Source organism: Pygocentrus nattereri, chromosome 9, assembly GCF_015220715.1.
Source record: "Pygocentrus nattereri isolate fPygNat1 chromosome 9, fPygNat1.pri, whole genome shotgun sequence".
Lineage (NCBI taxonomy): Eukaryota > Metazoa > Chordata > Actinopteri > Characiformes > Serrasalmidae > Pygocentrus > Pygocentrus nattereri.
Window position 1 is genome coordinate 6,742,156 of NC_051219.1, and position 23,632 is coordinate 6,765,787.

At 39.7% G+C, this 23,632-nt stretch overlaps 2 protein-coding genes across 5 annotated transcripts in view; one reads left to right on the forward strand and one right to left on the reverse strand.

Annotated features, from left to right (window-relative positions):
- LOC108415618 (protein NLRC5-like) overlaps window positions 1–23,632 on the forward strand; it is an 802,877-nt gene that overhangs the window by 179,860 nt on the left and 599,385 nt on the right.
- Window positions 1–23,632, reverse strand: part of LOC108415395 (NACHT, LRR and PYD domains-containing protein 3-like) — an 843,678-nt gene that overhangs the window by 154,985 nt on the left and 665,061 nt on the right. For 2 of the 4 annotated variants that reach the window (XM_037540842.1, XM_037540840.1), the window contains exons 1-6: window positions 15,499–15,578; window positions 14,052–14,112; window positions 12,606–12,722; window positions 7,605–7,659; window positions 5,941–6,142; window positions 3,361–5,119 (exon numbers count right to left, since the gene is read on the reverse strand). In XM_037540842.1, coding sequence (XP_037396739.1) covers window positions 3,361–5,119; window positions 5,941–6,142; window positions 7,605–7,659; window positions 12,606–12,722; window positions 14,052–14,112; window positions 15,499–15,541 — 2,237 coding nt within the window. In that variant the 5' untranslated portion in view covers window positions 15,542–15,578. Of the gene's footprint in view, window positions 1–3,360; window positions 5,120–5,940; window positions 6,143–7,604; window positions 7,660–12,605; window positions 12,723–14,051; window positions 14,113–15,498; window positions 15,579–23,632 lie in introns of those variants that run through there. The other 2 variants (XM_037540839.1, XM_037540841.1) reach the window with 2 other exon arrangements.

The following is a 23,632-nucleotide window of genomic DNA, read 5'->3' on the forward strand; positions in this document are numbered from 1 at the left end:
GTCTGAGTATTATATATTATTTTTATATTAGTATTATATATATTAATATTAGTATTATGATTATTATTAATAATATCTCTTTTCACAGTTATTGAAAAAATTTAATTATAAAATACTTTGACTTGCCTGCATTAGTTTGGTCTCTTCTGGTGACACTTTGCTCTTTCCCTCACATTTGTTAATATAATACTGACATGACATAATATTACAATGACGTGCTGATAATAAATTTGAAGAAAAGGTGAAATTTTTTTTACCTTATACTTTCTTAATATTCATACTATCTTCATTCAGGAGGCAAACAGAGGCTTTTCCCCTGTGTATAGACTAATAGTGTTTAGCATAAAGGCTAAAAAGCTATTATCATATACATAATTTACAGAAATATTCTGTGGATTTTTAAATTTTTAGTAGCATTCTTTTAACATTAATATCAGAAGGCGCTTAGTTTTATGACATTCGCATGGCAGGGCAGGTGAAGAACAGACAGTGCTTGACAAACATGCAGAGATGTACGCAATAACAGAAAACCGTCTTAAGTCAAAAAACAGAAGTAGGTCTGCGCTTAACCTAGAAAACATGAGGTTCTCACATCCATTTATGGTAAACCATATGTGCACTGCACCCATTAAACAGGAACACGCACACATTTAGGTCCAGCTTATACGCACACACATAGTCAGCTTCAGGGTATAAAAGGAGTCAGAACACATTGGGAGGTCAGAGCTTACTTGGGAGACACATGATGCATGTTCTCTGTTTGTAACCTCTCCAGAATTCTGTAATAAAACTCAGTTTGTTCAACTTCAGTCTAACCTACTCGTCTCATTCTTTGCATCAACGAACACGCAGAACTAGTTTCGTCCACAATTCCATGCATGATTAATTAACAAACATGTCCCAGATTCTTGGAAAGGTGTATAATTATTTTAAGGAGAATGTAAATTCGAGTACTCGTTTATATCAATGATTATTCAAAGCCTTTAAAGTGCTGTTCAGGAAAATCCTATTGACTAATTATTTTAATCAATTACAGAAAATACTGAAAGACACTGCAGGACCCAATATGCTCAGTAATCTATTTCTATGATATGCTGGGGTTTGCTGTTCAGTGTAAATGAAAAATGAAATTTGATATCTTGGGTAAAACTGTTTTATTCTATAACTGTATTATTCTTAAAGTGCTTGAATTGGTCCCATCCTAAAGACTGAAAAACAGACCTTAAACCTAAACCTTAAAAGCAGTGTTTCCCACATCATTACATCACGTGCCACATGGGTGGGAGGAGATTCACTACATGAACAAAAGTTTGCGGACACCCCTCCTAGTTACTGAGTTCAGGAGTTTCAGTCAAACTCACTGCTAACGTGTATAAAATCAAGCACATAGCTTTGGGAGGAAACCCACGCAGACACGGGGAGAACATGCAAACTCCACACAGACAGGACCCCGGTCACCCTGCAGGGGAATCGACCCCAGGCCCTCCTTGCTGTGAGGCGACAGCGCTATCCACCACACCACCGAGCCACCAGATAGAAAAAACACTGGCAGTAGAATAAATCATACTGAAAAGCTCAGTGACTTTAAACCTGGTGTGGCCTGATGAAAAATAGGTATAATTGTATTTCTAGTTCATAGAAAATATGAAAGCTAACTTCTTTTTTTTTTTTTTTTAACCCGTCATGTCTGTCAATTTTTGCAATCGGAATGGTAATCCGAATGCACTGATGTACCAAACATATTTGTTTTCACAAGAACAGTTCTATAGGTTACTAAAGCCTATTCTTGTTAATGTTTGTATTTTATTTGTTTGGCCAGGCCTGACAGGCAATAAAGGAGAAAAAAAAGAGGACAGGAAAGAAAGAGAAGAAGGGAGGGAAAAAAATCATAATAATAAATCATAATAATAATAATAATTTTTAAAATAAATAAATAAATAAATAAAAATAAAAGAAACAAAAAAGAAAGAAAGAGAAAAAATAAACAAAATAAGTAAATAAACAGACAACTAAATAAACAAAAAAAGAAAAAAAATAATATATATATATACACACATAGACATATTCACATATCTATACATATGCATATACATATATACACCAACACACACACACACACACAATTCTACTGTTTGCAGCAATGTGTATATGTGTGTATACGCGTCCACGTGTCATATGTCATGTGTCATGGAATGTGCTCAATAATGAGGGCAAGAAGCCGCAACCATGCCCCCGTGGTCCAGAGACAGATAGGGAAGGATAGTCACCTATATAGGGCGTTATATGTAGCCCTGTCTTAATTTAATTGATGACATAAAGGTATGGTGCAGATTAACTGGCACAAACAGCCGAGTTTTGAATTGGTTAAGTTTCAAATTGTATAGTGGCTCCGTATCCTGGCACTGGCAAACCCCTGTCCTGCACTGCTTTAGAGGGGACACTTTGGAAAAGCAGTGATGGCTGATTATTGAATTCACAGTAATTCACTGCAAAAATACAAAAAATGTTTCCATGTAAAATATATCTTGATGAAGCAGACGCTGCTGTAATGTTTACTTCTGTTCCTCGCTGTTGCTGTTTGGCGCTTTTCTTCTATTAATATGTTTCTTTAAAAATTTCTTCCTGCTTTAATGAAGTTCTGAAATTCTCTTCTATTCCTCTACTGTCATCTTCTGCTTCAGCCACTGCTCTCCCTCAGCCCCCCGAGCAGGACACCCACCTGCCTCATAATACACGGCTCTGATCAACGAACAAGGAAATCCACAAAAACAATATATATGATGTCTTTTTAAATCATTTTAGGAAACGCACTAAATAAAGTTTTAAAAATAAGCCTTTTTGTTTTTTTTATACTTTTTTTCTTCCTCACCAAGGAACCAAAGCAGTCTCTTCCTCACTTCCTCAATCTGCTCCAATACTGTACCACCTTCTGCCTCTAATATTCTACCATATTCAGTAGAACACCTTTCATTCTGTCCTCTTTTCTTTGATTGAGGTTTTAAAATAGTCAATAAAGAAATATTAATAGTGTTATTTCTGAAAATTGAATGTTTTTATTTAGTGGATTTCCAAATCTTAAAAGTTTAAAAAGGTAACTGTGTCCTGAATATTGCCTGTTCAAAATGTAACTTGGACTGAACTCAGAACCTCATTTCTTTCTACTTGTATACTTTTACATCCCAACCCTGCACATTGTAGTGATTTCCTGCACCAACACATCCACTTGAACTCAGTAAGGGCTTGTTAATCAGGACAGGGGTTTTCTGGACTGCATTCCACTAAAATCATGGAATACATTACGCCTAAAATTACTCTTAAAATAAACAGTACAGTAAAATGTGTATTAATGAAAATACTCACTCAGCTTTTCTGGATGCTGTAACGACTGGCAGAAGCCTCAGAAGACATTCCTCTGATGGGTCATATTTTCTCAGATTAAACTCATCCAGTTCTTCTTCTGAGTTCAACAACACAAACACCAGAGCTGACCACTGAGCAGGAGAGAGGGGGACTTCACCTAGACAGCGATAGTCTCCTCTGTTCAGGTATGTCTGGACTTCCTGCACTAGAGAGTGGTCATTCAGTTCATTCAGACAGTGGAACAGATTGATGTATTTCTCTGGAGAGAGATTCTCCCTGAGCTTCTCCTTGATGTACTCAACTGTTTCCTCTCTGCAGTTAGAACTGGTTCCTGTCTGAGTCAGCAGGCCTCGCAAGAGAGTCTGATTGGACTCCAGTGAGAGACCCAGGAGGAAACGGAGAAAAAGGTCCAGGTGTCCATTCTCACTCTGTAAAGCTCTGTCCACTGCACTCTTGAGAAAATCAGTCACAGTTGATTTTGAATGTGTTTGATTTTCCAGCACATTTCTGTTCTGAGAAATAAAGGAGAAAAATACAAACAAAGCAGTCAGAAACTCCTGAACACTCAGATGGACAAAGCTGAACACCTTCCCCGGGTGCAGCCCCAACTCCTCTCTGAAGATCTGAGTGCAGACTCCTGAGTACACTGACGCTTCTCTGACATCAATGCCACACTCTCTCAGGTCTTCCTCATAGAAGATCAGGTTGCCCGTTTCCAGCTGTTGGAAAGCCAGTTTTCCCAGAGCCAGAATCATCTCTCTAGTCTGCCCAGTATCAGTGTCACATTTTCCATGGTACTTTTGGTCTTTGTGTTTGATCTGAAAGATCAGGAACTGTGTGAACATTTGAGTCAGAGTCTTGGGGATCTCTCCACTCTCTGCTTCACCCAGCATCCTCTCCAGAACAGTGGCTGCAATCCAGCAGAAAACCGGTATGTGGCACATGATGTAGAGGCTTCTTGATGACTTCATATGTGTGATGACTCTGTTGGCCACACTCTGGTCACTGATCCTCTTCCTGAAGTATTCCTCTTTCTGTGGGTCACTGAATCCTCGTACCTCTGTTACCTGGTCAACACACTCAGGAGGGATCTGACCACATGCTGCTGGTCGAGAGGTGATCCAGAGAAGAGCAGAGGGAAGCAGATTCCCTTTGATGAGGTTTGTTAGCAGCACATCCACTGAGGCTGACTGTGTTACATCAGACAAGCTCTCATTGTTCTGGAAATCTAGAGGAAGTCGACTTTCATCCAGACCATCGAAGATGAACAAGACTTTGTACTGATAATAATCTGCTGGTTTTAATTGTTTTATGTCTGTAAAAAAGAGACAAAGAAGATCAACTAGACTGAGTTTTCTACTCTTCACTGAGTTCAGCTCCCTAAAAGGAAGTGGAAATATGAAGAGGACATCCTGATTAGCTTTTCCTTCAGCCCAGTCCAGAATGAACTTCTGCACTGAGACTGTTTTTCCAATTCCAGCAACTCCATTAGTCAGTACAGTTCTGATGGCTGTGTCTTTAAAGAGGTCACTGCAGTTGATGGGTCTCTCCTGTGTTGCTGGTCTCCTGGACGCTGTCTCAATCTTTCTCACCTCATGTTCATTATTGACCTCTCCACTCCCACCTTCTGTGATGTAGAGCTCTGTGTAGATCTGATTCAGAAGTGTTGACCCTCCATGATACGAGATTCCTTCATTAATTCTCTGGAATTTCTTCTTCAATGTGGATTTGATCTTTTGATGACAAGCAGGAGCCAGTTCTGAAAAAAGTTTATTACAATAAACAATAACAATAAACATGTTAATGTCTGACATCCTTACTACAAACACAGTAACACACATTACCCTTCTATCAACACGGAGCACAATATTAAACTGAACTGGGCTCTGTGGTTCTCCTGTCTAGGAACCATCAGCAAAATTAAATACCCACAATTAATTTAGATAATAAAGGATCATCTTCCTGCTCTTTTGTCCTGAAGAAATTCCTTCCAGATTGTTTATATTTAACTTTCCAGAATTTCTCTGCTCAGTTTACTCATCACTTATAAAAATAATGAACTTTATTATGGAAAAGAAATAATGGAATGTGCTCTGTATCAGAGAAACTGTGTCAGAACAGAGCGTATATGTACAAATGGGTGGAATTAGTGATTCTGAGGTTCTAGACTAAAGACAGGAATGGGGCCCCCTGGTGGCCTATTTTTAAACTAGGGGAGGCTCTGGGTGGTCCCCCATTAAAAAACAAAAAAAAGGAAATTTGTTTTTCCATTTTAACTTTTATCTAGACATTTTTCCTTGTTATACAGAATTTTATTGAGTAATATTTTCTTGTTATTAGCCGATAATTTTACCTGTTTTAAGAAAAATCCCTGACACAAATCAAATCATCTGTCAGTACAATGACATAATTTCTAATTTCACATAAGAAAATTACTAAAATAACAAAATAAATACATTTATTATGAACAATAAATCTACTTTGTATTCTCATGGGGACCCTAAGCCTCACGCAAAGACCACCACTGTATATACAGGCTTTCCAGAACTGCTCAGTGTTCCAGTGGGACAGAGTTCTTACTGGTCTGTAGTGTGCTGGCGAGGTCTGTCTGGTTCATGTTCCTCAGGACGTGCAGTGCGATCTGCAGTGTTCCTTCTCTGACAGTCTGATCCACCTCACCCTCCACCTCCCTCTCAGAGCATGCTGGGAAATCTGGACTCAGCACCTTCTTGAACCTCTTCAGCTGATTCTTCACCAGAGAGATGACTTTGTGCTCCAGTTCCTGATTGGACATGAACATTAACAGAGAACAGCTGAAACACCACCATGTCATAGTTCAGTGGTTCTCACATCAGGACCACTGAGAAACTTTAAAACTGGTCTGCAGAGATTTTTTATTTAATAAAACAACAAACTGCTCAAATCACATCAGTCTACTACATATTATACAGTATAAAACTTGTGGTGTGAATTGAAGAGGGACGTCCACAAACGAAGACTGAAGAACATTAAGGAAGTGGAAACGTTCTGCATGGAGGAGATGGTCTGAAACCCCTCAACAAGTGTTCTCCACCTTTGATAAGCATTACAGAAAACAGCTCAGTGCTCTTATTCTCTCCAGAGAAGGCCAGCGAAGTGTTACTGAAGAAAACATGTTTCTGTTGTTGTTCCAGATCACAGTGTAGAAATTAAAATATGCTGCTGACCCATTTCTTTATGCTGGACATGTCACTCACTGCACGTGTGACTTATATAATATACTGACTGTAACTCATTTTCATGAAGGCTGCCCATGATTCTGGAGCTGAATATAGGCAACATGCTGTTATCTGAAATTTTCACAGCTCTACACTTTATATTCCAATTACCAATGTTTTTCATTGAGAAATGGGGATTTTTTTTCTTTATATTTTATCAGATTTTAATATTTTATTTGAATTGTTTGTTATGGAAAGTTAAGCAAAACTAAATGGGACAAAAAACTGAAAAATACTGTCTAACTGTGTTATATGGTCTCTAATACACATCTACTATATTAGTTACAGTTTATTCACTTTATTCAGTTCCAGTTTTAGCACATTTACATTTAGGAGGCGAATGACGATTCACAGAACACAAAAGATATTTTGCAGCGCTGTTTCTGGACCACAGGGTGATTTTTTCCAGTCAGAATGTTCAGAATGTAGTACGACTGGTAAAGAATCACTTTAAAGACCTTCTTTGATGTCAAACGCACAGATGATCAGATTCATTTGTGTCACACTGTAACATCAATTACGTTTATTACAGGGTTTATGAATGAAGAGACCGTCACATAAAAGGAGGCCCTGAGTCGATACAGCATTCAACATGTGTGCTGATAAAGAATTTTGAGCAGGCAGTGCCAATGTAGACATGCTGTTAGATCTTAGGTAGTTACCTGGTACTAACATTAGTCTCTATGGACTCTTAACCAAATCATACATACCACTGATTAAAGATGACCAGACAGTATTGATGGGGATCAGTATCAGATGTCAGAAGGAAAAAAGAATGATGTGATCTAACCCTGTAACAAACCTATCCTGAAACAGCCCTCAGTCACACTGTGTGGTGTGATGTTAGCTGTGTAGATCTTCCTGTGGGGTAGTGGAGTGTTGGAGTAGTTAATACTACAGGCTGATTGGAGATTAATGTGAGATTCTCAGGAGAAAATAAACACAGTTTACCCACAATTATATGCATATACATGTACAAACACACACCTGGAATATGGACTCCAGATGGGTCATGATGAACTTTGCTCTCTCCTTTTGGGCGCTATGGAAAAGCAGGAAAAAAACTAAATATTAATCTATATGATATTTATACAGCATGAACCACTAAACATACCAACGGGTAAAATACCATGAAAAAAAAACATTAAAGCTGCATGAGTCTAAACTCATAAAAACTAAGAGTTTATCATTACTAATCACTGTCTTGACTTCAGTTTCTAGAGATGAGGTAGACAGTTTATTACCAGTATCTCCTTTCTATTTGGATATAGAGGATAAATGTATGGCATTATGTTAATGTGGTTTGAGAGGAGATCAAAATACTCAATACAGCCTACACAGAGCACAGTGACTGTGGTCCTTTTCAAAGCTAAAGCTCTATTCAAGTTGGATTAGTTTTAACAGAGGAGGTCTGGTAATGTCATTTGTAAGGGATTCGACTAGTAAAGTGAGCTCATTTAACTTTTCTGTGCTGTTGGAGCTCATTTGTAATTACTCTACCTTGTGAAAGATACATTCAGATATTTTATTTTTCTTACTCTAATTAGAACATCACAAAAATGGTGTTGATTACAGTGGTACTTTTTTAAACATGAGGAGAAAAGAACTGGGTCAAGTCAAGCTCCATTTTGCCAGTTAGCCTTGTTAATGTTAATGGTTAAAGATGGCTTTTCCAGGTGCTGTTAAAACGTTTACTTGATGAATTCAAACAGGACTTTTAATAATAATTAATGCATAGTCATCCCCCCATCACTCCTGTGACTCGCGTCACTCTCGTCCGTCAGGGGAGTTCGGCCTTTGTGCTTCGCCCTCTCCACCCTCGCGGCCATCATCTCGGTGCCTGATGTACTATCACATTTTCATTCAGAGAGATGTCTCTTCTAATCATGTTATCTTACAGTCTTTGTAGAGCAGCAGCTCTTAGAGCATCAAACCCCCGTGTCTCTTTTGTCTGGGGGGATTGAAAAGTTACAAGCCTATAAACACTTGGCTTTCTGTTCAGACTGATTTGCTGCTCAATAATAATCAAGAGTGTCCTTTTTTTGTAATGAACTGTAATGAGGCAAATAACAGTAATGGCTTTTGGTTTGAAAAACGCAGCAGCTACGTTTCAGACTCATTAATAACTTAGTAGTTTTTGCTACTTTTTCCTTCTACATTTGGCCGACACACGTCAGAGTGACACACATGTATTACACACTTTCTGTGAATGGACTTCATTTTATGGCTTGAAAGTCTTTAAAACTTCACTTTCTTCTTTGGTGTTTTTGACAAAGTATTAATCAAAGTCAGTGCTGAACCTTCAGAAAAGGTTATTTTCCCACATCAGGCTGTCAGATTAGATACTATATAAGCGGTTTTACCCAGAAATCAATGGGCAACAGGGTTAAACTCAGAGATCATAGTCCTCATTAAGCTGATATTAATGCAGTAAAAATACATAAAAAAAGTTTAAAAAATGTTTTAATTAAAATGTTGTCATTAAAATATTTCTGTTAATCCATTATCATTTCACCTCTCCTTGGATCACCACCTTATCGTGGTGGAGGGGTTTGCGTGCTTGAATGATCTTAGGAGCTATGTTGTCTGGAGCAAAAGCTCCTGGTAGGGTCTCCCATGGCAAACTGGTCCTAGGTGACAGGTCAGACAAAGTGTGATCCATAATAACCCCTATGAAGACACAAAAACAGGACTTGTGTACCCTGCCCGGAACAGGGTTACCGGGGCCCCACCCTGGAGCCAGGCCTGGGGGACGGGCTCGCCAGCGAGCGTCTGGTGCCCGGGCATTTACTCATGGTGCCCGGCCGGGCCCAGCCCGAAGGAGTTACATGAGTCCCCCCTCCCATCGACCCACCACCAATGGGAGGGGCAGTAGTAGGGGTTTGGTGCGTTGTGGATCTGGCAGTGTCCGAAGGCGTGGGCCTTGGCGTTCTGATCCTCGGTTGCTGAAACTGGCTTTTGGAACTTGGAACGTTACCTCACTGGAGGGGAAGGAGCCTGAGTTGGTGCGCGAGGTTGAGAGATACCGGCTAGATATAGTCGGGCTCACCTCAACACACAGCTTGGGCTCTGGGTCCAATCTCCTTGAGAGGGGCTGGACTTTATTCTTTTCTGGAGTTGCCCATGGTGAGAGGCGGCGGGCAGGTGTGGGCTTTCTCATAGCCCCTCGACTCGGTGCCTGTATGTTGGGGTTTTCTCCGGTGGACGAGAGGGTAGCTTCCCTACGCCTTCGGGTTGGGGAACGGGTCCTGACTGTTGTCTGTGCTTATGCACCGAACAGCAGTTCAGAGTACCCAGCCTTCTTAGAGTCCTTGGGAAGGGTGCTTGAAAGTGCTCCTCCTGGAGACTCTATTGTCCTACTGGGGGACTTCAACGCTCACGTGGGCAATGACAGTGAGACCTGGAGGGGTGTGATTGGGAGGAATGGCCTCTCTGATCTGAACCCGAGTGGTGTTCAGTTTTTGGACTTCTGCGCAAACCACAGTTTGTCCATCACGAACACCATGTTTGAACACAAGGATGTCCATAAGTGCACATGGCACCAGGACACCCTAGGCCGCAGTTCAATGATTGACTTTGTAGTTGTGTCATCGGACTTGCGGCCATGTGTTTTGGACACTCGGGTAAAGAGAGGAGCTGAGCTGTCAACTGATCACCACCTGGTGGCGAGTTGGATCGGGTGGTGGGGGAAGATGCCGGTCAGACCAGGCAAGCCCAAACGCATAGTGAGGGTTTGCTGGGAACGTCTAGCAGAAGAACCTGTCAGATTGATCTTCAACTCACGCTTAGTCAGTACCTCTAAATCCGAGACCATTGTTCTCAGGCGGAAAAGGGTGGAGAGCCCTCTCTGGGTCGGGGATAGGCTCTTGCCTCAAGTGGAGGAGTTCAAGTATCTCGGGGTCTTGTTCACGAGTGATGGTACAAGGGAGCAGGAGATTGACAGGCGGATTGGTGCTGGGTCAGCAGTGATGCGGGCTCTTTACCGGTCTGTTGTGGTAAAGAAAGAGCTGAGCCATAAGGCAAGGCTCTCGATTTACCGGTCGATCCACCCTCACCTATGGTCATGAGCTTTGGGTAATGACCGAAAGAATAAGATCGCGAATACAAGCGGCCGAAATGAGTTTCCTCCGCAGGGTGTCTGGACTCTCCCTTAGAGATAGGGTGAGAAGTTCAGTCATCCGGGAAGGACTCGGAGTAGAGCCGCTGCTTCTTCACGTCGAGAGGAGCCAGCTGAGGTGGTTTGGGCATCTGGTTAGGATGCCTCCTGGACGCCTCCCTCGGGAGGTGTCACAGGCGAGTCCACCTGGGAGGAGACCCCGGGGAAGACCCAGGACACGCTGGCGCAACTATATCGCCCAGCTGGCCTGGGAGCGCCTCGGAATCCCCCTTGGAGAGCTGGTGGAAGTGGCTGGGGAAAGGGAGGTCTGGGCTTCATTGCTTAGGATGCTGCCCCCGCGACCCGAACCCCGGAGAAGCAGAAGATAATGGAGGGATGGATGGATGGATGGCATTATCATTTCATTTAAATATACTGATGGATATAAATGGGTAACATGTTTGTGATTTTAGCCTAAAATTAGCAGCACTTAGGAATTACTAGCTTGACAGGGAGCACATGCTGCATGCTAACTACTAATTACCATATAGTTCACATAAATTAAAGACATTTTTTTTCTAGTAATAATGTTGGTAACAGTGTTGAACAGTCGAGCTTTACTGCAGTCAGATCAGTGTTTTGTGTGTAAATTGAGAAAACAGAATAAAAACACTGACTTGTTTGATGGTTTTTCTGCAGAAAACAAGATGATGCAAATTCCTGTTTATATCATAATTAATGAAATATCCCATTTTTTAACGTGGGGAACAGGTTTGGGTAACAGGGGTGCACATAAAATGTGGGACACAGGTTAAAGTGACTTTTTATTCAATTAAACTAATAAAGAAAAATCATTATTTTAATATTAAGTTGCTTGGAATTTGACCAAATAACAGAGATGTGTGAGACGTTAAAGGAAAAACAAACATAAAGTGTCTCTGAAGGACGTTGGACCTCCAAGAGTGACAGGAACAGCTTTATTGTGACTTGGTGTGGATTCTACAAGTCTCTGGAACTGTACTGGAGGGACGGAACAGCGTTCTTCCAGAAGATATTCCCTCAGTTGGAGGTGGAGAGCGCTGTCTAACACGCTGCTCCAAAATCTCCCATAGCTGTTCAACTGGGTTGAGATTTGGTGACTGTAAAGGCTGCAGCACAGCCCAGACACCTAAAGGCAGATGTCACTGCAGTCCCTGTTTCTATGGAAACACTGGCCAGATGAGCAGCCTTTGTGACTGAAGCTCTGTGTCCAATAATGAACCCAATTTCACAGTCATTTACATCCAAAGCTGAGGTCAGATGGGTCAGCTCAGCATTTTTATACATGCCCCAGAGCACAGTGGGATATTATTTACTCAATTCTATCATCCAGCACACCTGTCTGGAAACATCTGCACACGGATTGTTTCTCCACTCATTTATTTATTTATTTTTCTTTAAATTTCTCACTTGTTCAAACCAAATTCAGCTCAGGATAAACAATGATAGAGTAAATCTACTCTACGTTACTAGAACTAATAATAACTATAGTGGTACATGATTTGTTGTCCAGTAGCTTATAAATAGAAAAATTCATCTGTGGTAAAATCATAACTCTGGAGCCATTTGAGAATTCATGTGTAAAAAGTAGGAAAATGATGCTTAATCCATGATAAAGAGGATTAACAGACATAAAGCTCAGCTCTCCTCTTAAATAGGGAATCTACCAGTAGCTCTTATTATGGTGACCTGAGATGGACTGGCTATGTCTTGATCCAGACAGTAGGGGGCGATCACAGGCTTTTCCTCATTATAGATAAAGCCATCAATGGGGAAACTGCACTGGTGTTTACAGATGGTCTTTTACTCCCTCTATTCAGGGGGGTAAAAAATATCCATGATACTGTACTCACCTCAGTTCAGGTGAAGACTCTCCCTGTTTGAAGTTTATGACTCTACCCATTGACTCATCACTCTTCATAGACACACAGCTGGGCTCAGGAGAGTCTGGTCTCTTACTCTGAAAGTGACTAAAACACATTCAACCATCTGTTAAGAGCCGTAGTCTTTACTGCATCTTATATCCACGTTTCCATCAAAGTTTTATTAAAATTTAAGGTGAAATGTGAAAATTCAAAGAAGTTGGCAAATCAGAATCCAACTTTAGCCTAGTCTAAATCACTGTGCGAGAAAATGGTACCAGGACTAAAACCATGGGTAGGATGTATTTACAGACAGTCACCCGAAAAAAAGAAAAAAAAAACACCAGAATTAGAAGAATGACGCTGAAGTTGGCATTTTATTCGCTAGCTTCCTGTTTAAATTTCCCAGTTTGAATTTTCCCCACAGGGACCACAAAAGTTTGTTGAGGAACATTCTTAAACTGTGGGACCTCGACCCATCCTTGCTCTTAAACAACTGAGCATTTCCAGAATGCTCCCAATCATGACAGCATCCCCTGTTACCTGTGGAAAGCTCAAACAGGTGTTTTTGATCATTCCACAAACTTCCCAGTGTTCCACTGCCCTTCCCCCACTTTTTTGCAATGTGTTGTGTAACCCAGTTAAAATAAATGCATGATTTTAGAAGTGTATTTTTGATGGATTTCCACCATATCCTGATACATGGCTGCTTATTTACTTTTCTTATGAGTTTCGATACTCTGGAGTTTAAAAGGTGTACTGTGTGTTTAAGAGGTAGCTATACTAACGCCATCTCGCGCAGTTTCGCGAGCTGAGAGGAGGGAGCTGTAGGCCAGCGTGCATACTGGGTTACGAGTGTGTCAGCTCACAGCCTGCATGTATGAGGAGAGATTCGCTGTGCACATTGTCTATAAATTGTTTGGGGTTTTTTTGGATCCAGGATCCAGATTGGAGAATCCAGTAAATAACCACTACCAGCATCACTGTTGCCTCAGTCTCTTCTTTCCCCCTCCCTTGCCTCACTACCAACCACGGACAACAGAACACAACGCAGAGAACATGTTCATGGTCGTGTGTCATCCAAGTGAACTGAATAGACTGGCCAGTCACGTCCGTTACAGTTGCAAGTACCAAATCTTTACTTAGCACATATTTACAATCCCAATTTAAAAACCAGACCCTATAAAATGAAAAACTGGCTTTGTAGTACAGATTAGTGGTGCAGGAAACATGGAGCAGTTTGATTAAGCAGTTAGCAATAAGAAGTTAAGCTCAAAGGTAAAATGACAGCAGCCACTTTTATCAGTGACCAATTTCTGACCACTGAGATCCTCTGTTCTCTCGATTCTCTATTCACTTTTCTGAGATTCACATCCAGGTGCAGGAGAGTCTCATACAGTCAGTGTAACAACATTCATGCTTCATGTAAAGTTTCACCTTGTAAGTTCTTCAGTCTTGTGTTCCCCCGAGCCACTTATTTTAGAGGTCAACCTTCCACCTAAAAATGAAAAATTTAAACATTTCCTTTTAATTATGTTACTTGAATCTTCAGCAGGAGCTACAGAAATGCTAAACATACGAGAAAAGACTGTTTGGTTAATGTTTACATAAAGGAATAGTGCAGAAGAAATACAGGTGTTACTCATAATAATGCTTTCATAACAACCTATGAAGGTAAAATTTAAAAGGTAAAATTCCTAAAAACATGAACCGATTGTTGATGATATGAAAGTGAATTACTCCACATGCTGTAGTGCAATCTTTAAAAATAGTACGTACTACCAACTGTGATGTGTGTTTCTCAGCGTTAAGTGGCTCCTGTGTTATAAAACCCAAAAAATGTCTGCTAAATGCATTTAAAGGTTCAAGGGGTTAACAAACTGCAGTTTTCATGCTTAAGTCACTATATAAGACTTCCTAGCTTATCTGTTAATTAACAAAATAGCTTAGAATCTCTGAAAGTCTGTGTCTTTTGTTACAGATTAATTGGGTCTATATTTAAAAATAAATACTTAATTAAAAGTCAAATTTATGAGAAGATACTCAATTACTAATGTATGTGTAGTGACAGTCTACTGCTCATTAACTGCCTGAACCTCTAGCGACAGTTAACATCACATATACAGCTGAACATTTCCATCATTACAGTCATTAGCAACTACAGCAGTTTCTCCGTTTTTAACTGTCTTTACTGATTTATATTCCTCTGGTGACCACACTGATTACTTCACACAGTGATGAACTGACCAAACGAAAGTCTCTGATGATGTTTTATCTGTAAGATGAGGAGTTAATGTATTTTTCTAGGCGCATTTTTAAGTTTAATAAATAGCGGCCAGTTTATTCTAAAAGAACAAAGCAAGAAGAAAATAGTGCCCACAATGTTTAGCTAAGATTAGCTAGCTAGTCTCCTGCCTCCTCAGGCTGAAGCTAAGCTGTGAAAAGCTGAGATCTCAGGAGGTTCTGTGTTCTGTAGTGTCTTTCAGTGGGAGCTGCTCTGTTTTGCTGTTTTTTGACTGGATTTCGGAGTTTTTAAATTTAATTGCACTTTCTTCTGATAAGCTCATTTATTTTTAGCCTGTAACTATAAAGTAAATAAAAAATAAGTAAAAGTATTTGATTTACTCCAAAAGGTACTGTCACGGGGAAAAATCTACTCAAGTACAGTAACGAAAATGTTTTATTTATTTTCAGCTTCTGCTAATGCTGAAACTCATATCACTGATGATAAAGTATGATATATTCTGCAGCTCTAGTCTGTTGACCCCTGTTTTCTGTTCCAGCTATAACCTACTCTGCTTAACACTGATCACTATTTTCAATATTTTTTTAAATTATGAAGCTATTAAGCTTCATCAAATATCTGATGTTGTCATTTACTTACCACCTAAATGTCGATGCTTCCGTCTTCTTTCAAGATCTTCCATCTCATTGTCTGAGTTGGTGTACCCTCTACCTGCATTGGCTGCTGCTGCTGATGGTTTTTCCATCTTGGCTATAAGTTGTCTCACTATGTTGTCTGATTCACTCTTTCCTGCACCCACAACTTTGAGGTCCTGCTGCCCTGAAAAAGCAAAATGAAGATATTTCACACTCAAATTTTCTCTGATCAGATGATACAGAATTGAGCTTTCTGGGAACTAACACTCAAGATGTGTGTGGTGTAAAAAGAAAGTGGTCATACAGAAAAGAACCTAATCCCCACTCTTAAGTGTGGTGGGGTATATGTGATGTTTATGGGCTGTTTAACCTCTTAAGGCCCAATACAATTTGTTACATACATGGCATTCCAAGACTTTAAAGGGAATTCTAAAAGCCAAAAGTGGATTGTGGTTGGATCTTCCAGAACCCGTCTAAATCCACACCAATGGTTCAATTACCACAGAATCAAGCTTTTATCATGCCCATCCCAGGCACCTGACCTAAACTGCACTGAAAACCTGGGGGGTGTTCTGAAGAGGAGAATTGCAAAGAGAGGATCTGGAGAGATTCTGTGTTGAGCAGTGCTCTCAGATTCCTCACACTGTGTTCTCCGATCCCAAAAAGCATTATAGGTGAGAACTCACTGCTGTTATATTGGCAAAGGGAGGTTGAACAGATAAGGGTAGACAGTTACTGACACCTGTTGTTTTGGAAAAGATAAATAATTTTGTCGTAGACAAAATTTACTTAAATTAAAGTCCTAAACAGGTCAGTGTGCATTCTTACTTTAATTGAAGGTTAGATGTCTTTCATATTTTGAGCATGAGCTAATTAATCACAAAGACATCATTTGTGAAAAGGGGCTGGATGTTACAGCAAGACAATTATCCACAACATACATCAAAATCAACCTTGAATTAATTCAAGAAATAAAAGGTAAACGTTTTGAAATGACATTCACCGTTCCCAGATTTAAATATTTACATTTTCTGTGATTAGACCTTAAATGTGGTTTACATACAAAGTCTATAGATTATTTCTGAACTAGAAGTGTTCTGCGAAGAAAAATGGAAAATATCTTAAAACACGAAAAGCAGAAAGACTGTTAGCTGGCTAAAAGAATTAACTGGAGGCTGTGATTTCAGACAAAGAGGGTCTTACTATCTATCAGAGGTGGTCATGTCCCAAGTCAGGACAATTGAGTCTCAATTCAAGTCTCAAGTTGTGTCCCAGCTCAATACATCAAGTGCTTAGTCCTTTGAGTTCTAAACAGGTCAGTGTGCGTTCTTCAATAAATGTGCTGAAATTTCAACACTGAACCACTGAAAACCAGAACTGGAGGTAGTTCAGCCCATTTAATGACAGAATGTTAGTGTTTATTATGATTTTTGTTTTCCTTCCAAAACTTTTATTAAACGTCCAGAACATGGATAACAGACATTACTGCTGAACACAGAGAGCAGCACAACCACACAGAAAAAGATTCGTCAAATTTTTTAATTCAGTGATAAAAACTTCATAGCTGGTGATGGTGGTTTTTGATTTGTGGGGGCTCTGGGAGCGAGGTGGGGTGGGGGGGGGTCTGCATTAATGAGGTTAGCTTGATATTAGAGGTGCCAGTAACCAACTGCTACACCATTTAAGAGGGAATTAAAAATTAAAATACAAGGCTCATGAATGAAAAGCCAACTCCATCTTCACTTGTGTTCTAAAATAAAATAAGCCAAGTAGGTGCAGAGTAACAGATACAGTGCTGTGAAAAAGTATTTGCCCCTCACCTGATTTCTCCTTGTTTTTGCTAATTTGTCACAGTTAAATGTTTCAGAACATTCAACAAATTTTAATATAAAGGTAACAACAAAGTAAGCAAACACAAAATGCAGCTTTTAAATGATCATTCCATTTATTGAAGATGGGGATTCATTGAAAATCTGTATCACCCATGTGAAAAAGTAATTGCACCCTAAACCTAATAACTGGTCGTGCCACACTTGGCAGTAACAACTTCAATCAAACAACTGTGATAACTTGCAATGAGTCTTTTACATCACTGTGGAGGAATTTTGGCCAGCTTTTTGCAGAATTGTTCTAATTTGACTACATTGGAGAGTTTTTGAGTATAAAATGACCATTTAAGTTTTTAGATCAGGTCAGGACTTTGACTTGGCTACTTCAAAACCTTGATTTTGTTTCTTTTGAGCCATTTAGAGCTTGTATTTGTATTTGAATCCCTTTAGAACGGAGCATCATGTGCTGCTTTTTGAGATTTTCTAGCCCGCTTCACATTGCCAGACAGATTCTATTTAAGTGATGTTTAGATTCAACACGTTTGGCAATAATCATCTGAGGGTGTGGCTAGTGAAACTGGACCCAATACTCAGTTGAATGTGGTTAACTAATTGATTTATTAGCTATGGGACCAATTATTTTTTAGGCCAGGTAGGTCTAAACAGCAATTTCATTCAATAAAAGATGATAACTCAAGATTGATGAACTAGAAGTTAATGATGATCAGGAACAGTATTATAAATGAACTACATTACAAATAAAAACCCATAAAAATGAAAGAGTAAATAGTTGTCCTTTTTCCAGAATAAAATTAAGTTTGTCATTACTACTAAAGGAGAAAGTCTGACAGCTGAGACTGATCGCAGCATGTTCTGCAAGTGCAATAATTACACACCTTTCTGTTTCATATCTGAGGCACACAGTTTTACTGCCTATTAGCGTAGCTCACATTAGCTAAATTAACTATCTAGCTAACATCCACTCAAAACAGAACATCAGCAGCAGCTTTAGGTTTAATAAATCACTAACATCTGCTTATAATTCTGAAACAACACAGTAAAACAGACATTGTACAAGAAGACTGCACCTACTTAGCTCAGACTAGTTAGCAAGTCTGCTAACTGTGTGCCTACATTAATGCTGCAGTCTGAATAAAACCCTGAATCTAAATTAAAAGTCTCACATAAGTGGCCCGGGGGTCTGTCACCAGTCTGATTCACTCATCATACATCAGCAGATACAGTGAGGTACAATTAAAATATGAACAGACTCATTAGTACCTAATTCATTAATAATGATTTACCATTCTTTCATTTTATATTATTCCTATATTAATTCACATTCAGATATTTCCGTGAGCCCTCTCTTCAACTGACCATGCCCTCATGAGGACATTAAAGGAGAACTACTAGCAATATTCAGAGGAACGAGGATTGATTCGTTACTTGTTAACTATGAAACAGTTTTGTAAGATGTTACTGCAACAGTCTCCCAATGCAGGCACCCTGGCACAGCACGCAACATGGGTTTGTTTAGTGTTAGTGAAAACCTGGCAGGCAGTGACAGTGCTCTGGAGGTTTTCCAGCCTTCTGAATTGTGCTCCTATTTTCTTTCTTTTTTTTATAAGAGTGCAGAGGGGAGCTAGACTGAAGATGGTCACCCTGTCTGCAGAACATGCAGAATGAAAATTGCTGTGAAAGCTGCAAAACTTCAAACCTTCCTCTTCGTGACCTGTGCCCACCACTTCATAGAGAATACAAGTTAACTTTTAATGTGGGTTCTCCGGAATGGGGGAAAATGTCAGGGTATGTCGGTTTAACTTGCCAGTAGTGGTGTAGTGGAAAATTGTCCTACTGTAGCACATATTTACATGAATCTCTCTACATAAACGTCTAGATAATAACATGCACATGCTTGGTAGGACAACTGGATGGGTAGGAGGAATTGTTAAACACCAGCACCTTTTGTGTGTCAGAGCTAACTGAATGACCATTAAGAATAATTCCATGTACGTTTGTGTTGTGTTGAAACAGAACACTGTTTAGACCAGTTTATGTTAAACTCTTATGAAGTATTGAGTCAAATAGCCTACCTTGTTGTTGGGTGAACTGAACGTTGGAAAAAATAAATAAATAAATAAAACTGCTATTTGATTTGCCCTCATTATCATTATCGCTGGTCTTTGTACTGGTCTATGTACTGTTGTTTGTTCTATTCTGCTTGTTCTGTTTGTATGTTTGATTCTGGTTTCTGTTATGTCTGCCCGCTGATCAATCCATGTTGGCTCTATGACCCTGGACCATTTACACTATGACCCTGGATTTGCCCATAATAAACGTCGTTTATCTTCGCATATGCGTCCACCTCCTCGCTCCCCGTTACACACATACTCAGCCTATTTGCCCTCACAACTCTTAACTATAGCAGCACAGGGAAAAAAAGAAAATTCCAATGTAATATTTTCCCTGTCTACTATTCTGTATGGAACTGTGAGAGTTTCAGCTGTTGGTAAGGTGAGTTTGCTGAACCAGAAGTTAAAGAATGGGGATCTTCACTGTGAAGCAATGACCCAAACTGCCACTTCTGTTGCCAAAATTGACACACAACCTTCTAGTGATGTATGTCCTGCAAATGTCTGGGTGGGAGTCCAGAAATTCAAAACCATTTCAATTCCTTTGTGTGCCAATCACCATTTTACCCTTACTATATTAAATAAAAGCTATACTGAGACCACAGAAAGTGTGGCTTGAAATGTACACAGAGAATAGCAGCCAGTTTTGCCCCACCCCTTCCCATTATGACTTTTTTGCTGATTGTCGTTATAAGAGCATGAAGAAAGTCTTAGTCTAGATAATAACACTATATAAATAAAATAATGACCTCAAAAGCAGGATGATAACAATAATAATGATAAGAAGAAGAGTTGAATCTGTAGAGCGCTGATCCTGTGTGCTCTTAACTTTGATTTAGCTTCATTAATGAAATGACCCATGTAACATCTGCCTCCTTTAGAGGACCCTGTGCTGTGTGAAGCTCAGTGATCTGCTGAGCCGCTCAGTGAAGGAAGAATCTTTCTGTTTCTTCTCTGTCTGGTCTTTGTGTTCACTGATGGTGAAGTTCAGAGATTTAGAGAATATCACTGAAGTCGTATTAAACCAGCTTCTCTCTCCTGGACTGATCGCATTTCAGAGCCTCGCTGTTTGTGGAAGTTTCAGTTCTACTTACCGTGTTTCTTAGCGCTGGACATGTTGGTAGATTATGAATTGGTCATCTGCCGGATTAATTCATCTGCTGTTTCTGCACTCCTGCCTCTTCCTCTGGAACAAATAACTCTCTTCAGAAAAAGAGAAAAAAACACACCAAAGCAGAAGATTCACAAACTGATAAGCGTCAGAAGGTTGGGTAGGTGATCGTATCTACAGTCTGTTCATGCGCAGACATGAAACGCTAAAGCGAGTCAAACCAGTTCCTGCAGATTCTTTCAAACTGTGAGTGTTGATGGGATGAAAGCTAAAGTCAACTTAACTCCTCCTGCACAGAGCCAAGACGCCATGCACACTACTGACCACTGACACTGGGCAAACATCATATGAATGCTCAGAGGTGTGATGGTCTGCTCTCTGTATACTTTTTGCCATATAGTGTATATTCACTCATTCTAAATGAAACTCACACTCTACACTTTCGGCTTAGCTGATTTTAGAAAGGACCCTGTCAGCAGGTGCCGGCTCTCCTTTAGCTTTCTCTCTCACTCTCTGCGCTCCTCGCCCTTCTGAATCCTGATTTTGCTTTTGGTTTCATTTTGCTTTCAGAACTGGCCACTCCACTGACTGCCCTCTTTACCTGTGTAATTCAAGGACCAGACCTGTTTTGAGGCGGCAGTGGGGGAGGGGCACGGAGGGCAAGAAACAGGCAGATAAGCAGATAAAGAAAACAGATCAAACCAAAATTAGCCAAATTAGAAACAGATAAATTTACCTGCAAGTCTCTTGTTTAGGCAATTAACAAGTGCGCTAACTAAGTTTTACAGTTGCATTTTGAAGAAGCGAGAAAAAGATTATTATGAATTCAATAAGATGAACAATTGAAGTTAAAGTGTGGACAAAGCTGCACTCTAAAAACTAATAGACTGATCTATGTAGAAAAATGTGCATTAAAAATGTAAGATGATTTTACCATTTTCCCCAGACTGTTGAACACGTCTGTGCAGCATCTTGTAATTCACAATTCGGCGTCTAAAAGAAAAGATAACTGAACTGTAAATACTGGAGAGCAATATTTACCTTTCATTAAAAAGCTTGGTGAAGGTACATATTTAAACTGGTAACCATGTTACCTTTAAATCCTGACATTTCACATCTATACTTGAAATTCTCTTCTTTTAGGAGAGCATGTTGTGTTTAAGAGATGATTCTTTGGACTAGTTTTAAATCCATCCAGGCCAAGGGGCAACACTGAAGGAAACATTTCAAATGGTATGCCTCTGTTTGTCCAATCCCTTCAGGACCTCTGGTCCCTGATCATCATAGTCACAAGATTTCATTTTCAATAGCATCATATTTGTTATTTTGGAGCAAGGTAAATACAAGATAAGCATCCTTGGGTTTGTGAAAGGCGCTATATACATTGAACTTATTATTATTAACATAAATTGCAATCTAAGCTCAACATAAAAATGTGACTGATTAAGTTTTACCTTCCAAATATTCTTTGAAAAAACATCTTCCATTCTCCTTAGTTCTTCCTAAAATATACCACTATGCAATGAATGGCAACTTTTCAATCTTGTTGTCCTGAAAAGCACAAACAAACAGTCACAAAGTAAACTAGATGCAAATGCAGAGACTTCTAATGGCAGACAAGACATACAGTCCAAATCCAAGAAACAGCAAGCAGGATAAAGGAGAAAGGGCAAGCTCACAAATCCAAAGAGACAGAGTTCAAATCCAGAAGGCCAAAGTAATGAAACAAACCCAGCTGAAATACTAACAGAAACAGCAGAGACTTCACAGAGAGCGATACTCACTAGTCACCTTTTAAAACCAAGGACTGATGAGATCCAGATGAATGAAGGTGGGGCCAGTAAACAGATGTTCTGCTAGTCTGAACTGGGGAGAAAGGTGGATGCAGTTCGGGATGGGACAAAAACAAGTCAAGTCATAGTTTATTTATGTAGTGCCTTTTACAGCAGGAGTTGTCACAAAGCAGCTGACAGAAACATCTGAGTCCAAGCCCCCATTAGCAAGTCAAGGGCGACAATAGCAAGAAAACTCTAAGAGCAAGAGGTAGAAACGTAAATACATACATAAATAAATACATACATACATACATAAGTCAGTACCACAATAAATGATTCTTCAGGACTAGATTCCTGATTTAAAAATAGTTAATGAAATATTTTTGTAACTTCAGTCATTGTAGTCTGGAAAGGCTTCTTTTGACTTTAGCAAGCCTAGACCAGAATTACTGTGCAGCTAATTGGATCAGCCTTTAGCCAGTCCTAGCCTTCAAACAGAAATGCATCTGTCATTGGTGAGAAATCAAAGAACACCTGCTGCTGTATATTCAGTTCTTTCAGGCACAGCTCAAAGCAGTTTGAACACAATTTGAGAAACAACCACGAGTGGCGAGATGTTCCAGCGCCAGCGTTTGTAATGAAACATAATGAAGTATAAATTGTAATTTAACATTTTTAAATGTGAGATTTAAATGATCTGCCTTGCTCATGTCAGCTGAGAGTAACATGCAAGTACATCATTCTCAGGTCGTCTCAAATATACTGAAGAAGATTATTCATATACCAGGACTGGGAAGGTCTCTCCTACCTCCACAGTAACCTTAGCTTTAAGATCAGGCCAAACTGAACTCTTACATAAAATGATGTGAAGCTTTGTCAGTTTTTATGAACTTCTCCTCTGAAAGAGCTTCATCTTTATATCAGTGTCAAACGACTTTGCTTGTTATAATGTAAAATCGTTATAATGTCTTTATTGCAGGTAATAAAATAACAAGAGCAGAAAACCTTTACCTCAAAAACTTTACCCAAAACTGAAAGTTTGAAATGGGTCTAAAGTTTCTCAGTATAACAGGGTCCATGCTGCTCTTTTTCAGTAAAGGCTTCACCAGGGCAGCGCCTGAGAAACCACTGGTTGAAAGAAAGCAGTGAAGAGCACGTTTTGTGCACAGGCCTCGTTCCATGACTGAATGTACCATTAGCACATCTTCACTCCACTCCATGAGCACTTCCTCATTCCACGACTGAACAGATCGTAAGCCTGACATCATTTCACCTGGACACATCCTCATTC